This window comes from Branchiostoma floridae, chromosome 13, assembly GCF_000003815.2.
Source record: "Branchiostoma floridae strain S238N-H82 chromosome 13, Bfl_VNyyK, whole genome shotgun sequence".
Lineage (NCBI taxonomy): Eukaryota > Metazoa > Chordata > Leptocardii > Amphioxiformes > Branchiostomatidae > Branchiostoma > Branchiostoma floridae.
The window spans coordinates 16898596-16914537 of NC_049991.1; the positions used below are offsets into that span (position 1 = coordinate 16898596).

Sequence of the window (15942 nt, forward strand, 5' to 3'; positions counted from 1 at the left end):
CATTAACGTAATATAGACCGTGTAAAAATTCCTGATTCTGATATAGCCGCAAGGTTCTATGTACCCTCTAAAATACTACATGTGAAAAGATCTGGCAACAGTGCATTAACATCAGAGCTACGTGGTTATGAAAGTAATGTACACTACTATAGTTCAGTCTGCATTCTGCATTGTGACGCCACGATAAAGTCTTGATTCATTTCGGACCACACAAAGCCATCTTAGCTGAGAAACCATATGAAAAAATTTAACCTCTTGCTTTCCAAGCATTCTCCTTTGTCCAATGCGTCTCTTCCCACATCTCCAGGATTGAGACCTCGGAGTGCGTGAAAGACAAAGACAAGGACTTCAACTCGTCCATCATCGGCGTGGACCAGATGCTGGGAGTGTTCGTGCTCATCTACGGCGGGATGGGCGTGGCCTTTGTGGCCCTGCTGGTGGAGTGGGTCGTGGCCTGCGCCAGGGACGTCAGCAGATCCGACCCCAAGGTAAGGACAATGTATTTGTAGCTGAGCATTTAGACAATGCTGGACAACTAAAGCTTCTTACGAGCCAAACTCGACACGACATTTTAAGAAGTATCACTTTCACCATTACTAAGTAAACGTAGACAAGAACAGCTTTCGTTTATTACGATCAAATTGATGAAGACGTCCATATCTTTGAAATGCTAGTGGCATATATATGATGTTTCAACGTGTTTAGCAAATCAGGATTCAAGACCTAACAAGCTTCGTGCATCTGGCTAATGAAGGGGGGTTAAACTTCTGATTATTACCGAGTATATATGCAGGACAACAAAATTTTGCAAACCTCCTAAAAGAAACTTCATTGACCAAGCTATAGCCAACGCCTCATATGATTCCTCATATTATTTGCTCACTTCCAGAAGCCCCAGACGATCTGCGAGGCTGTGAGCAGGAGGGTGAACGTCCTGTGGAACCGGTCCAAGTGCCGATCCAGCTGCGACCATGCTCCCGGAGTGGGCAGACCGCTTCAGCAGATTGACGAGGACCTGAGAACCACCGACATCGCGCTTATCGGCCGCTCATCGGCCGCCAGTTACCAGTGCGATAATGGGCCCAGATCCATTAAGCCTACGCTAGTGTGACGCTCATGCATCAAATGTGTAGCACTAAAGTATTCCTGATGGATCTTATTCTCCATTTTCTTCTGTACGCTTTAACAGATTGCCGGTACTTCTGGCTTTTATGAATTGCGATGAGAAAAATCTATCATTGGACGCTGTACATGGCAGACTGATGATTAATGGTAGGATGTAAAGAAAGTGCTATCTGTAAAGATGAAAGTTCCTACACGCGTGTTATCATGTTACAAGACTTAAAGTTATTCAGGCGTGGATATCAGGTTTTAAATGGTGTTGCCTCCAGGCAGCTCATCCCAATTCCAGTTACTGTAACAGCTGGAAAGGATTTCTGGTTTTATCACTTCCATTTGTTTCTCTCGGGAAATAAACTGCAAACTTATCTTTACTTCTGAAAGACTGTTGCAATACTTTCCCAGCCTGGGGCGGGCAATAAGCGGTATGAAAATTGCTCAAAATGAAAATTTAGAGACCTATTTTTCTAGCAGTGAACAACAGGTATGTACATGGGAGGTATAACGATAACGGAGGGAAAGTATCGTCTGTGTAACCAAATGGGAGCAACATAAGAGACGGTTACGTGGTTCTTATTTCAAATACATCTTTGTTGCAGCAGCAAGTGTAGCTAAGGGAAATATTCATGTACAACTGTCACTGTTATCTCGTTTTGAGCAAAAATATAAACTGATGACTTGCATTACCGCATGTTACGATAAAAAGTTGTTGCGACTAGCCGGTGGCTGTAATGTTTATCTTGGTTTCCCCAGCATAACATATGGTGGCAATGGCACCGCAGGTGTGAACGAGTACCATACACATTGTGTTAAGTTTTTTCTAATTAATATGCAATATGACCCTCACACACAGTCATTATGGTATTGTCATGTTCATGTGCGTTTAAGCTCTCTACATCAATAACAAGGCGCACGTTGACGTATACTAACCTACATTGGCAACTAGCTGGAACTGCAATGTCGTAAAGTTTCTTGAAGAAGAGCCGCTTAGTGTTCCCATGTACATGATACGCACATACCAACTAGAAACCACGCTTACAAGATATACACAGTTGTAGACAAAATGTTAGTAAAACCCTGTAGTGGCTCCAATGACATGATTGAAAACGCCTATGTTGTAATTGTGCTAAAAGCTGTACAGAAAGATGTAGATATGGCCGTCATTGTAACATCTTCAGGTTTCTATAGCCTGACCTAAACTGAGCCATTGACTGAGCCGGCAAAATGATTTCGTGTTCCTCTGCAAAATGTGAGGTTCCATTCGTTCTGTGGCTGTTCATAGTTGTAAAGTATAGATGTACAGATATACTAGGGGTGAGTGTTATATGATGTACATTGTGCAATGGCAAAAACACCTCTCATCACAATAGTCTATATCAGAAACTAACCTGGAACTGTAAATCCGACAGAGCATCCCCTTGTAGTAGTAACTAGTTAACAACGATGTACAGATACCTTACCATTATCCTTGACTCCGATTATTGTTGTTTTCGTCTACTGCAGCAAGGAAACGCTCGACATTTCACAACAGCTCTGGTGTGTTACCTGTGTCCTGCATCTTGTAAAGCATAGCTGTTACGTGACGTAATAAATGCAAATGCTACAATCCTGTCTTTATACTTGATGTCATCATTGAACATACATAATATGAAGGAAGGAACTTTTCTGCTCAACAACAGTTTGGACCTACTTCAGAATGAATTCTACCCATACAGAATGCATCTAAACTATTGAGATATAAGATCGAAATACATATGTACATCAATCAATCAATCAATCATTCGCAAGCATCATAGTCTAATGCATAGCGGCTACAGACATGGAAAGTTCACACCAGGTAGATCTGTCTTAGGCGTACATGCCAGGGGCTAATTGCAGTGATATAAGAATTGTCGATACAATGATACTAAGAACTACTTCTTATCTTATACTGCATTTTAAGATATACATGGAAATAGTTCTGTCGGTTTGGGCCTCATCTTTTGAGGCAATATTATGGAAGACGAAAAACGCGTTTTTACACTCCAACGTAACATGTAGAACATATACAACATTGAACGAATACATGCTGCATGAGGTGCATGCTGTAAACTAGTGATGCCGGCCAAGTGTCTAGTTCTTATTTTCACGCTGTATCAGGACGCTTTGGAACCTGGACAGTTCGGCCCCTAGCCGATCAGTGCGATTGGGGACCAGGTCCAGGACGACTCGAGGTATGGATAAGGTTACGGTTTAGTTCCAACGGGGTTCCGATTGGGGATTGAACCAGTAAAAGATACAAAGTAGTGAAATGAAATTTGAGTGAAAATATATAATGTAAAACTTCATGATGTGGTCCGCCATCTTGATATTTGATAAATTACGTTATCACAGTATGAATTAAGAATATCTGATTATAAACAGTAAATTGAAAGATATTTGATAAAGATACATGAAAACGAGAGTGGTTTAGCGAGAAAACCTTTAAATCTCATTGTTTGGACCAAAGGTATTGAATTTTGTAAAACATGCCTTACAGGAAACCCGTTGCCATGGCAAAGCGAAAACATTTATTCATAAACTTATTTTATTTCTTGCAACTTGTCGCAAACAAAAGTTTAGGGAAAGCCACCATGTTTGGTTGTCCTAGTCCAAGTTGCTTGTCAGTTATACGACGTCAAAGTTGGCGCAGGCACTTTAGGAAGTCTGGTTAAAATAAGGCCTAGGATTAACGGGAAAACGTTTAGAAACAGTTCTACGTATTGTATGCATGGTGCACGTGGCGAATCGTCTTGATAGGCTTGGGGCCGAACTACCCATATGCCAACAACCTTTCGACGCTTTGCAGTCCCTTTACTTCACGGGGTTGACCTCACATGACTTGGCCTGCTGTCCCTTCCCAGGACTGTCACGACAGTCTCCCTCATAGTGTGGTGATGGGGTGGAGCACTTCCGGGTTCGGCGTGTCCGTCCGTCCTTACACTCCGTCCAGGCAGACCAGCCGTCCCACCGCCCGTAGGCTGTAAGATAGGAGGGAGTCAATTTTACACTAGAAAGGCAACAATTTTGCAAAAATGCAGAATGTTTTCTCTTTAGTCTTGTGTCAAGCTATTTGCATACAATAGGCTCACCCCCAAGTAGTTTATGCGAGTAAAAAAAAAGACCTGGGGCTATGGATAGGGTATCTGAGAAGCCAGACAAGAAAGCCAGCCAAGGTAGCCAGGCCTGATGCAGCCTTTTCTGTAAACCCTTTCTGCCAAGAGGAAGAAAGAAAAAGAACACACCAGCAAAAACAATATGTTTTCTCCCTTTGGGAAAATACAATACCCGTACAATTAGTCCCTCTTCGTGAAAGACGCATGCATAAATGGCAATGGTTCGGTACTGTGCAACATGGGGGAAAATACTATGGATAGAAGCACCGAGGGGTCAGTCCAGGGCCTAGGAAGGCCTGGAAAGACCTTAGTCTGTGTAAAGTTGACCGGCCGAATTCGTAGATCGGTCAGGGCTCACCGAATTTCAACATCGCCAGGGCATCGGCGTAGTCTTTGCTGAAAGTCTGCCTCTTAACAAATTGGACGGGGCTCGGGCAACGTCTATCTAACACTATTATGATTTTATATCCTCCATAAGATGGTAGCATGGACATGGCCGAAATGAGAATCAACTACCTCGGTAAAAAGCAAATATTTGGATCAACTCGCAAAACGCGCAAACTGCTCTGCAAGGGCTGTAACTTGCCCCTCCCGTCTCGGTGGATGTTGGACGGGCGCTATAAGCGCGATGTACTTATAATCAGACAGACCCTAGACCAGCATGAAATTACTGTAAATGCGGAAATGTTCGCGGTTTTCGCGGCGGCCGCGTCACGGCGAATTTAAAATCACCGCGAATATTTTTCCATAACCGTAAGAGACAACAGTGCATGTTGCTACCGCGAAATTAAAACCACCGCGAAAAGTCCATTTTCCCGCTACCGCGAAATTAAATCCCCGAGAACTTAAATGCATTTACAGTATGACATAGTTAGATTGCAGCGAGGTCGTCACCCTGGTGAAATGGTTCAATATCAGATGAAAAGTTGAAGAACTCACGAACACAGCGCACAAAAGCCAGGTTGCTTGTGTGACACAGCTCGTCAGCCAATGAGGAGTCCTCTTCGTGCTCGCACATGCCCAGTAGCGGCTCCTCTCCGGTGCACTTGTACTTCCCCTTCATGACCTTTGACCCAGGCGGAGGGTGGTAGTGATCTCCCGACATCCTCAGGTCTTAAGAGGAAGGGCAAGACGAACTTCTTATGTCATATGTGTGTTGTTTTATTCAAGTATATATCATGCATGGAATCAACATACAATCTTGCAATCTTGGAGAAATTGCCACACAAAGTATGGACACGGGACAGATGGAAAAGCAATTGTGATGTGAGTGACCCTAGGGCAATTGCAATCCTCTCACATTCAAACGATCAGTTTCCCGTATCCTTAAAATAAGCGCCATGTCTTGTACTGCCTGATTCCAATACCTCGCTGAATGCATACTTAATTCATATTTGGTATCGCGTATTTCCTGTAACTATCATTACTGACTGCCATATTTGGTACGGCTTGATTCCCGTACTCGCATGCGCGCTGTGAATACCATATTTGGCATCGCTCGTTTCCTATAACTACCAATGAATGCCATAGTTGACTGTTTGATTCCCGTACTCACAATGACTTACTTATTTCCCGCGTAACTACTGCTGACTACCATATTTGGGCTTGTGGTACCCACCGTGCATCATGACCTGGTGTATCTCCTTCCCGTCCAGTTTTCTGTCCCAGAACCGAAGCTCGTCAAAAACGGCGTGGCCGGAGAGACCCTTGGGCGCGACCTTGTTGTTGGGGGCTCCTATAGCGAAGGCGGTATATCTGTCGTACTAGATGCACAGAAGAAAAGAAGAGTGAATTTTCTGTCATGTTTTACCAGGGTTGCTCACTTGGTGGTATGATACCCCTTCCACTGGGATCCGGGGTCACAAAAGAATATGTCGACGTGCAGTACATAAACAAACGAAATGTAACGCACAATAAATAGTAATGGTTATGATATTACGTAGACACAATATGGTTGAATCGTGGTGAACATACAATAAATCGCACAGGTAAACAGTTTATCTATGTCGTTGTTCAAAAGGCCTGAAATGTTCCCTTTAAATCTATCTAGAATGGCTGATGAAATATAGTCACATCGACTTTATGAGACTTTATGAGAAATTCAATTCTATAGGATTTCATGAATGGATGAAAAGTTTGACATATGCGGAATAGGATTTTTTTTTGGTGAATGACTATGCAGATAAATCGACTTACGCACATAAATACATAATGGGGATACCGCCAACGCTCTAAGCTAAATTGATAAAGGCAGTGAGTTCACCTAACGTAAATAACGTGTGCGAGGCACCACCTCAAACACGGGACCCCCATTTTACGGCCCTACCGTACCGAAAGAAGCTGCAGCACTAACTGAGATGCCAACACAGGATGAGAAACTACCATACTACCCGAACCAAGGCCGCACAGTCACCAAATAACTTGAAACAGGAGCCAAACTGTGAGGCGGTTACCAGTTGCGCTACAGGATCATCCCATCATCCCATTAATCTTTGCCTCGGTAATTTTAGCAGTTGGGAGGGGAAGAAGCTCACAGCATTTAAATGTCATAGTGAGAACATTTGTGCTGGCTGGTCTCAGAGTGGTCAAATAATTGCGATTATGACATTTTAGCGGTTGCATAATAACCGCGTAAGTGGCAGATTCTTTAATTTTAGCAGTTGGGGGTGGGAGGGGAAGAAGCTTACAGCATCTAAATGTCACGGAGATAGCATTTCTTTTCTATCTGGTCTCTGAGTGATCAAGTAATTGTGATGATGACATTTTAGCGGTTGCATAGTGACCGCTTAAGTGACTAAATTTAGACTACCGTTAAGAAAATCGAGAATTACATGCACATCAACGTGGACAATATGTCACCATACATCATCCAGCTGTGTAGGCGCCTCGAACCTCAGCTCCAGGTCGGCGACTCGGGTGCTGTTGATGTAGATGTTGATGTCACACGGTTTTCTCCAGGATAGCACCAAGTGAATCCAGGTGCCGACTGGGATGTCAAAGTGCGACTTGAAGGGAAGGAATAAAAATCTACTTAGTATCTGTATCTGTATCTGTATCTGCATCTGTATCTGTATCTGTATCTGTATCTGTATCTATATAGCCGGTATAACCGCCCTTCGGCGTAACACAGCAACTTAGTATAAAACTATGCCTCCAAAGAGAGACTAAAAGATTATTTCCAGCCCTGAAATAAACATTTTCTTTTTTATTCCCGTAGCTGGTTTCACTGCTCAAATTGCAAATCATATGCTATTCGGTACAAACCATCTTACTCAAAGTTTTTCCTTTAATAAATATGTTCAATGCTTCATGTGTGCCATCTACCGACTTGTATGTCTACAACAAGCTACTGCTGCAAGTGAAACATGTCTTCTGTCGCAAGGTCCTGTACATTGTGAAAGTGTTGTAGGTGGTTTTGTTTTCGCGGTAAACCTGTCCACCGCTACAATCATAACGCCGCGAAAATTCCTTTCCATATTATTACTGCTGTCCCACAGAAGTGATGCAACCGCGAAATTGATACACTGCGAAAACCTTCTTTCTCCTACAACCGTGACACTATGTCCTCGATCAAATCAATCAATTTACAACAGCCACTTAAATTGGATTACCGTACCTTCAGAACAAAAGAGAGCAGAAACCTAGCGTTACGCTGCAGTACCATAGCAAACCGCTGGGGTGCCCAAAATCTAGTCAATCTGAGATCTCCTCAAGACCTACCAAAACCTGAAATATCAAGACAATCCAAAGGTTACCGCTTGTCAAGGGTATCGTATGGTATTTGCTTACCTTACATGACGCCTCGCGGTGCCTGACGTTGAACCCCGGCCCTTTGCCTTCCTCGGCGTTGTACCAGAGGCTGAAGCCGTAGGAGGACTGGGTGTGGCCGCCTGTAGACAGGTAGTAGCGATCGCCGTCCGGAACATCCATCAGTTTCAGCCACATTCCAATGCTGAAACTATCCTGAGATGACACACACACACACACACACAGAGACCCATTCAAAACAATGCCTCCATTTTTCATGGCGGTGACAAGCTTGCCCCTTGGCTTGAAATTTAAAGTTAAAGAAAAGCAGGCCAGCCAAAACACATATCATCATCTTGTGGCAATACATGTCGCAAAGCTGAGAAGACCCAGGGAACCAGCTGAACCGGAAGAGCCAGAGAGTAGACCAGACCAGAGCAGAGACAGATAGAGGACCCCTAGCCGGCTCTTTCTCTCTCCCTAGAGCTACAGTAAACTCCTCTCTTCCACTCTTTCTCTCTCCCCTTTCTCTGAAGATGCTAGAATAGAAAAATAATTGTTCGAACGAAAAAAAAAACAAGTTAGCAGCGAGCCTACAATGTTAGCTTACTTCACAATAGTCCGTGCTCCCTAGGCAAGACCCGTCCAGCAGTTCCGACTTCGCCCATTGGTCGTTCCCGTCCAGATACAGGGCCTTGCCGACTATCCCGTCAATCAGGCCTGCTCCACCTCGACTCACCACGGACGGTTCCCCCATAATCTCGCCGCTGTGAGCACGTTTCTCGTCCATGGGAAAGTACAGGCTATTTCCTAGCGGAGCTGAAGTGAGGAGAGACATCAATACAATAGGTCCCCTTTTTCACAGATGGAGATCGCTTTATTAAAGATACCAAAATCGGATTTGTGCGTTTCGTAGGCGGAATATAAGGCAAGAGGTAAAAATATGAATTAACAGACAAGAAAACATGACAAAACATGATGAATTCTTTAGATATGAAATTCGCTGACCTATTCGTCAAACCGACGGCCGTTCATTTGTCATAGCGTGGTTGTAGCCACTAGTGGAACAGGGGGGGGGGGGATATGAACGGCGGCTACGTTTGTTAGGCGATTGGTTAGCGATTTTCAATGTTGGCTATATGCGAGTCTTTGACTCGCTATCACTGCAAACTCCCTTCCACAGCAAACTCCCTTCCTCCGCAAACTCTCTTTCCTGGCACAAGACAACATAGCCAACGTTGAAAATCGCGAACCAACGCCCCCCTCCCCTTAAAATAAAAACCAGCCCCGTTCAAAGACTGCAACGGAGGCTATACCAATCATGCGTTTTATAGAATGCACTGATTACTCTTTACGCCAGATTTCAACATTACGTGGAGTCGAATTGAAACGTCTGATCATGCTCTGAGTAGATTGGCATGCAGTCCCCCACATTAATTTTTAGAACCGATATCACCTGCCAGGCATTTATGATTCGTTACTCGAGTCATGTGTCTTTAAGTCACGTGATCAGAGTAACTGAATTATCACTCCCGAAGAAGGTCGACCGAAGTATGACTGAAAATTCGAGGTAAGCAAAATTTTGGTGTTGTATGACAGTGGAAAATCTTCAATATGATTTTTAGAACTATCTAGAACTAAATTTCAAGTGCCAATTACCGTATGCGAAGACGTCGTTGAGATGATCGTTGAGCTCGCTCCCGCACGTCCGGCTGGTGTCCCCGGCGCACTTCCAGCTACACATGGACGACAACTCCTGCCCGTTCCGCGCGTACCCTCTGCCGCACTGACACACGTCCTTAGACTGGCAGAGTCAACATATATAGAGTCATTGATAAGTCAAACCCACCAAATAGCTTAAGTAGAATTATATTTAGTTTAGACGTTATTCCCTTTTGATTTATCTATGAATATCATTTCCCTTCTTTGTTAAGTATGTTTATGTATACCACTACTACTTTAATCTGTATGCAATTAGCCCTTTGGCATGAATTTGCAATAAAGATTATTATTATTATTGATACAACAAAATCACATATACTGTACCAAGAAATTCTTAAGATATTTTTCATATTCACACTATTGATAAGATAAGCTTCAGATAAAAAAACAACAACTTTAAGATAAATACAAGTATTCAAACATAGTAGATCAGCTACAAGTTACATCAATATGGCCTCAACACTACCGTCTGACAATTTCCTAGTGCAGTTACCTATTTGCACTCTCTCTCTCTCTCTCTCTCTCTCTCTCTCTCTCTCTCTATATATATATATATATATATATATATATATATATATATATATATAAAATTCGATATATCAACATCTATTCATCTATGTTGGTGGCCAAAATTGTGATCATCCTCTGATATGCACACTTTTCTATCCTCTCTCTCCACTACCTCCGCTTGGACAGCAGTTACAATGGACCCGGACCTACCCGAATGGCGGCATATTTGAAGCCCCTGGGATAACAGAAGGCTAGGCAGTCTGCAGGAGAGGAGGCGCTGGTGTTCGGTCCGTTCATCGCAGTCGCATTCCAGGCTTCTTCATCCGGGTTCTCCGAGGGAGTGTCATTAAAACAGCCCAGGCTCATGATGTCGAGCGCTGCGGATGTACCGTTGAGTAGGGACAATATGAAACATTGTTGTAGTTTGGGCGACATTTTTGTCAAGACCAACGATGACATGTATCAAAAGATCATTTCTTAAGATAGGTTCCATCATCTTCAAAAGAGGGTCTCATTCCGAGCAAACGCCCTGTCTACGATCCGAAAATCGTGACCATACCTTGTCAAGAATACGAGATATCAAAATTAGAAGTTCCACTCCAGTACATAGAAAAATAATTTTGTGACAGCTTATGAATATGAAACCAATCCATCCAGTCGTTCTTGAGTCTTCAACACAGACAAAGAGACGTACAGATATACAGACATACAGATACACAGAAAAACGCTTCCTTAAATTTAACTTCTACTTCTTATGGAGGCAGTGAGCAGTTAAAAAGAGGGAGAAGAGAAAGAATTTGAATGATTACGTGTGTCTTCTTCAACGTCTTTGAATCCAACATGGTGGCATGCCACCTTCCCGTTTTCCTGTGTCCAATTCCCGCACAGCGGCCTCCAGTAGCCGTTCAGCTGGTCCCAAACTTCCACCCAGCCGTCAGTCACGTACAGGCCTCTCTGCAGTCTGACAAGGGCTAAAGGCCAACATTTGATATATTTATGATTATATATACAACGTTATATATATATATATATATATATATGAGTAGTTTACTTGGATCTAATCAACATTCTCTAAAATACTTGGCCTTGTAGAAGTGAGGTGCCGAACGGCTATAGATATAGATATTCATATTGAAATATCGGTGCAAATGTAGTCGAAAACAGCAGGGGTCCTTCCAGATGTGGGTAGATTAAACGATTCCTGCCAAATGGGGTAGGGAATTATCCCGAGTAGCCTTCGTTACCCCAGCTTCGCCTGTTGGAAGTTAGTTGAGCTTGCCTAAGCTTGATATTTCCGATTTAGGGAGAAGAGATGATACTACAATGAGCCTCATTTCAGGACCCAGAAGTGGACCATGTGGCTTTGCACTGAGCAAACTCGTTAGAACAGGTGTAACCAGAGAGATGCTTTTTCAAATGACACCAAAGTTTTTTCCTAAGTACTGCCTTTTAAAGCCACAGCCTTGTAGGGGTTGGTACGTACTGGAGCATTCTCGGCTCCCCATGCAGGACGACCTCTCATCGGGAGCCCCGTGACACTTCCCCGGGCTGGGGCACGTGCGGGTCCGGGTACGGGACCGGCCGCACCTTTGGCACTTCGTCCAGCTGCTCCACTCGCTCCAGACTTGGTAGGAAACAATTAGTAGCCAATTAATAAGTCAATCATTAATCGATGATTGTTTAACTGATCATTCCAAACACGTATTGGACATGAATACGAACATGTCAAGAAGAAGCAACTGCAAAACTACTACAAAGACCATATCGCGTTTATAATATATGCACCTGAACATTCAAAGGGCGGATGACGGTCCCATATCGATGACTAGTAGCTATGACATCTTGTATTGCAATCTGGCAGAATATCTAAGAGAGAATTATATAGATCTAGATTTTGACACATTCCCTTTAATATAGACTGTCGTCTTGATTGTGGATCAGAATAAAGTCAAAGTTGGGTCGTTGATCGCGATTGTTGTCACCAGAGACACCGCTCTGACCAATAGAACGGGCTATTCTACCAGATCGTAAGATCTACCCCGCGACACGCAAACACATCATGTATCATTAAATTACGTTATCAAAATGACATGACGCACCTGGACAAGGCGTCTCCGCGCATGCGCGGTTCTCCGTACTTTTACCCACACAGCTCTTGCCGTCATATTGGTCGTTACATGTGCGCATGCGCGTCTTCATTCCGCCACCACAGGTCGCTGAGCAGTCTCCCCAGCTCTGCCATTCCTCCCAGCTGCCAACATCTGTCCACGGGAAAATGGGGAGGGGTGAGACCGTTTTACGTATTACTGACTGTATCATTGCAAAGTAGTTTTTCGTCTGTATGTAGGACCCATAACCTTCTCCTCTGAGATCTTGAAAGTGACCAAGGCCGAATAGTGTATAGATGTATAAGTGATTTCAAGATGTAATATTAAGGTTCAAAGAAAAAAAGACTGTACAGCTTAGCAAAAATAGTCTTATGGTCATTAACGTTTAAGGAGGCGCTCAATGATCTTCAAGGTCTTTCAATATTTCCACAATCATCTTTTGAAGCTCTCAATGATTATCCATTGATCTATATATCTTCAAGGTATTTCTTGCAATAGTCTTTAAAAACTTCCAATCTATGAAAAACAAGTTGCAATGAGCAAAGATGTTTCTTGACTTTTTTCATTCATACGTGATCATTTTTCTTACGTACAATCATGTATATTACAACTACTTAGATCCTTATTTGCATGGGAATGACGTAGATTCCCTTCAGCAACAGCTGTTCCTATCTATTGCCACCTGCGGCTAGGCGTGGAGTATTTTCTGTTTGTGGGATTTTTTAGGACAGCTGGCGGCTGTTGAACACGCAACTTCTGAGAACATGATGTTATCAAATCAATTATTTATTCCAAATGTTCTCCGTGTGTGTAGAATGTATGACGTATGAGCATAGATTGTCAATTCAAGTTCCTTATTGTTTCAAGGTCAGTTATCAATTATTCATATACAAATGACGTCTATTTGTGATCATGCAAGTGGTGCATTGCCCTCACGTATTGTTTTACTCTGGACAGGCTGCCTTCGGTGATTCCTGCACTATGTACTATCACAAGAAATATCAGTAACCTTATAAACACACAAAGCACTCCATGGTAAAGTCTACTTTATACACAAAGTATAATTTCGTCAATTCCACAACAAAATTTTTGAACTACTTTAACCATTTTTATGACATGGTTCTAGATATTGACAGATCTACACCATATCGTGGTATCGTAGTGTAAGGATCTTTAGATGTCTAAGTCTAATCAGAATACCTTTGGGCATCATTTAGTCATTTGCATACCGACAGATCTGCAGCCGTTCCCGTCCATGTAGAGGAACTACATACCGACAGATCTACACCCGTCCATGTCCCATGTAGAGGGTCTATATACCAATAGATTTGCACCCATCCATGACCCATAGAGAAACTACATACCAACATCTCTACACCCGTCCATGTCCCATGTAGAGGAACTACATACCGACAAATCTGCACCCACCCCTGTCCCATATAGAGGAATTGCATACCAACAGATCTACACTCATCCATGACCCATGTAGACGAACTACATACCGACAGATCTACACCCGTCCATGTCCCATGTAGAGGGTCTACATAACAACATATCTACACCCGTCCATGTCCCATGTAGAGGACCTACATACCGACAGATCTACACCCGTCCATGATCCATGTAGAGGGACTTCATGTACCAACATATCTGTACCCACCCCTGTCCCATGTAGAGGGTCTACAACTCTACATACCAATAGATCTTCAACCATCAATGACCCATAGAGACACTACATACCGACAGATCTGCAGCCGTCCCTGTCCCATGTGGAGGACCTACAGGAGCAGGTCATCGCGCCATCGTAGGTACAGGTTTCCTGACAGACATGGCCGTTGATACAAGCGTCCGGCTCCGAGGTGCATCCAAGAATCTGAGGAACAGAAAGGTTGGGGCATCGATATTAGACAAAGGGAATCTACAAATGCTTTGTAAAACAAACTGGACTCAAACGTCATAACAACAAACAAGATGAGAGTCAGCTCAGAGTTGTGTCTTGGGCATGATTCCACAGGTACTTTACGGTTCAACAAGTTGAACAATTTCATATAGCTTTACTCCACTTTGCATCAACCAGTCCACTATCTGCAAGCTTTACTGGCCTCTTAAATCGCATTCTACAGCACCAACTACAAACAATGTCATCTCCTTTAATAACTCTTCTTCTAGAAAGCCAAGATAAGCGACAACAAGAAAAGAGTAATACACATCTTTCGGTACATTACTTACCGAGTCTGCGCCTGGACTAGTCGGAAGAAGCCCATCAAGGGAAAGGTCGTGAAGCGAGTCGTCCACATCGTCGTCGGGATGTTCTTCCAGATCGTCCCTGACGATGCTGACCCGGCACTCCCGAGACGTCTGGTCGTACTGGAAGGAGGCGCAGGAGACGTCTTTAAGACACAACTCGTGGCACAGCAGACGGTGGGGGATGTCCACCAGGGTCCGGTCCAGGGCCACGGCGCGGGAAAACGCATTTAACGCCGGATTAAAGGCTGCAGACGCTCCAGAAATCAACAGCATTGCCGCGAAAACCCCGCTGATAAGGCACGAAGCTGCCATCGTCGAGGAAAACGGAAAACATACTGTCGGTACCCAACAAAACCTTAGTAGAGAGATCCTGACCTTTCCTTAAAGTGGGCGCCTCTAGCCATTGTGCCATGCGTATTGAGCACGACAAATCACCGGGGCCTTTGTTCGTACTGCAGAAAAACGTAACGGAATATGGCAGATGATGGATTGGACACAAAAGGCAGTATCAAGCAATCAGCATTAGTCACGCATTCTGTCGCCCAAGTTCAAGTTAAAGCTTTTAACGCTTTATGTTCTCTGAATCTCATTGTACTGATAAGAATGTTACCGTTGTCTCCAGAGACGGAAGTTTGTATCCACTTAGCTTTTCACTACAAACTTGACAGATCGCTCATCGAAATTAATGGATAAAGAGCTGGTGTTTTTTACAGTTTGTGTGTTTTGCTGTCTTTTAGATAATACGTCTTGCATCATATTCCAATAATAAGAAAGATAATGCAAGGAGGTGTTACACAAATCCAATTTTGGTAGGGTCACTCAGTGATCGCCGTGTGGTGGAAAGTGGGCCCGGAACCCACATGTGCACTGTTGAAGTGTAGATTACAATCGCAGCACGATGTACCAGTCAACCTTTCAGAATAGTCATGTGTTTATGATTCTTGAAAAAAATCATGATTTTCAACAACTCAACGTAAAAACGTTACGTTACGTCTGCCGGACTATTACAGGAAGTTTCTTAAGCCTTAGCATGATAATTTGTTATGGGTTTCGAAATGAAAGAGAATACAATGGTCGGTTGTCACCACGGTATTTATTATTCTCACGTAATGTGTACGTGGAACCATTCAATATTGGTGACGTCAATAGTGGTATTGTCATTAATGTGATTAGATATGTATCTGGGTCTATCTGATAACAAGAGCAACAAAGGACTAGTCATAAGAGTGTACGTAACGTATGTATTTTCTAAACTTCAATCATGAAAATCGATATATACTAATAACCTGTCCCATTGAGAATTTTGACTCGTCATACACGAATATACATGTAATCGGTCTTAGCATGGACGTTAT

At 43.2% G+C, this 15942-nt stretch overlaps 2 protein-coding genes across 2 annotated transcripts; one reads left to right on the forward strand and one right to left on the reverse strand.

The window, feature by feature from the left end:
* The first annotated feature begins 127 nt into the window (after positions 1-127).
* On the forward strand, positions 128-2332 carry LOC118428566. The gene is made up of 3 exons (XM_035838662.1): positions 128-138; positions 308-488; positions 890-2332. Exons 1-3 carry the CDS (start codon positions 128-130, stop codon positions 1109-1111), a joined length of 414 nt encoding a protein of 137 aa, XP_035694555.1. The 3' UTR covers positions 1112-2332.
* A 274-nt stretch (positions 2333-2606) lies between these two features.
* LOC118428567 lies at positions 2607-14899 on the reverse strand. The gene is made up of 13 exons (XM_035838663.1): positions 14570-14899; positions 14081-14213; positions 12332-12493; positions 11716-11856; positions 11042-11203; positions 10443-10609; positions 9660-9804; positions 8611-8819; positions 8043-8216; positions 7118-7258; positions 5872-6016; positions 5193-5366; positions 2607-4118 (listed from the first exon to the last, which is right to left on the reverse strand). The coding sequence occupies exons 1-13, from the start codon at positions 14897-14899 to the stop codon at positions 3952-3954; spliced, it is 2250 nt and encodes a 749-aa protein (XP_035694556.1). The 3' UTR covers positions 2607-3951.
* Between the last annotated feature and the right edge of the window lie 1043 nt (positions 14900-15942).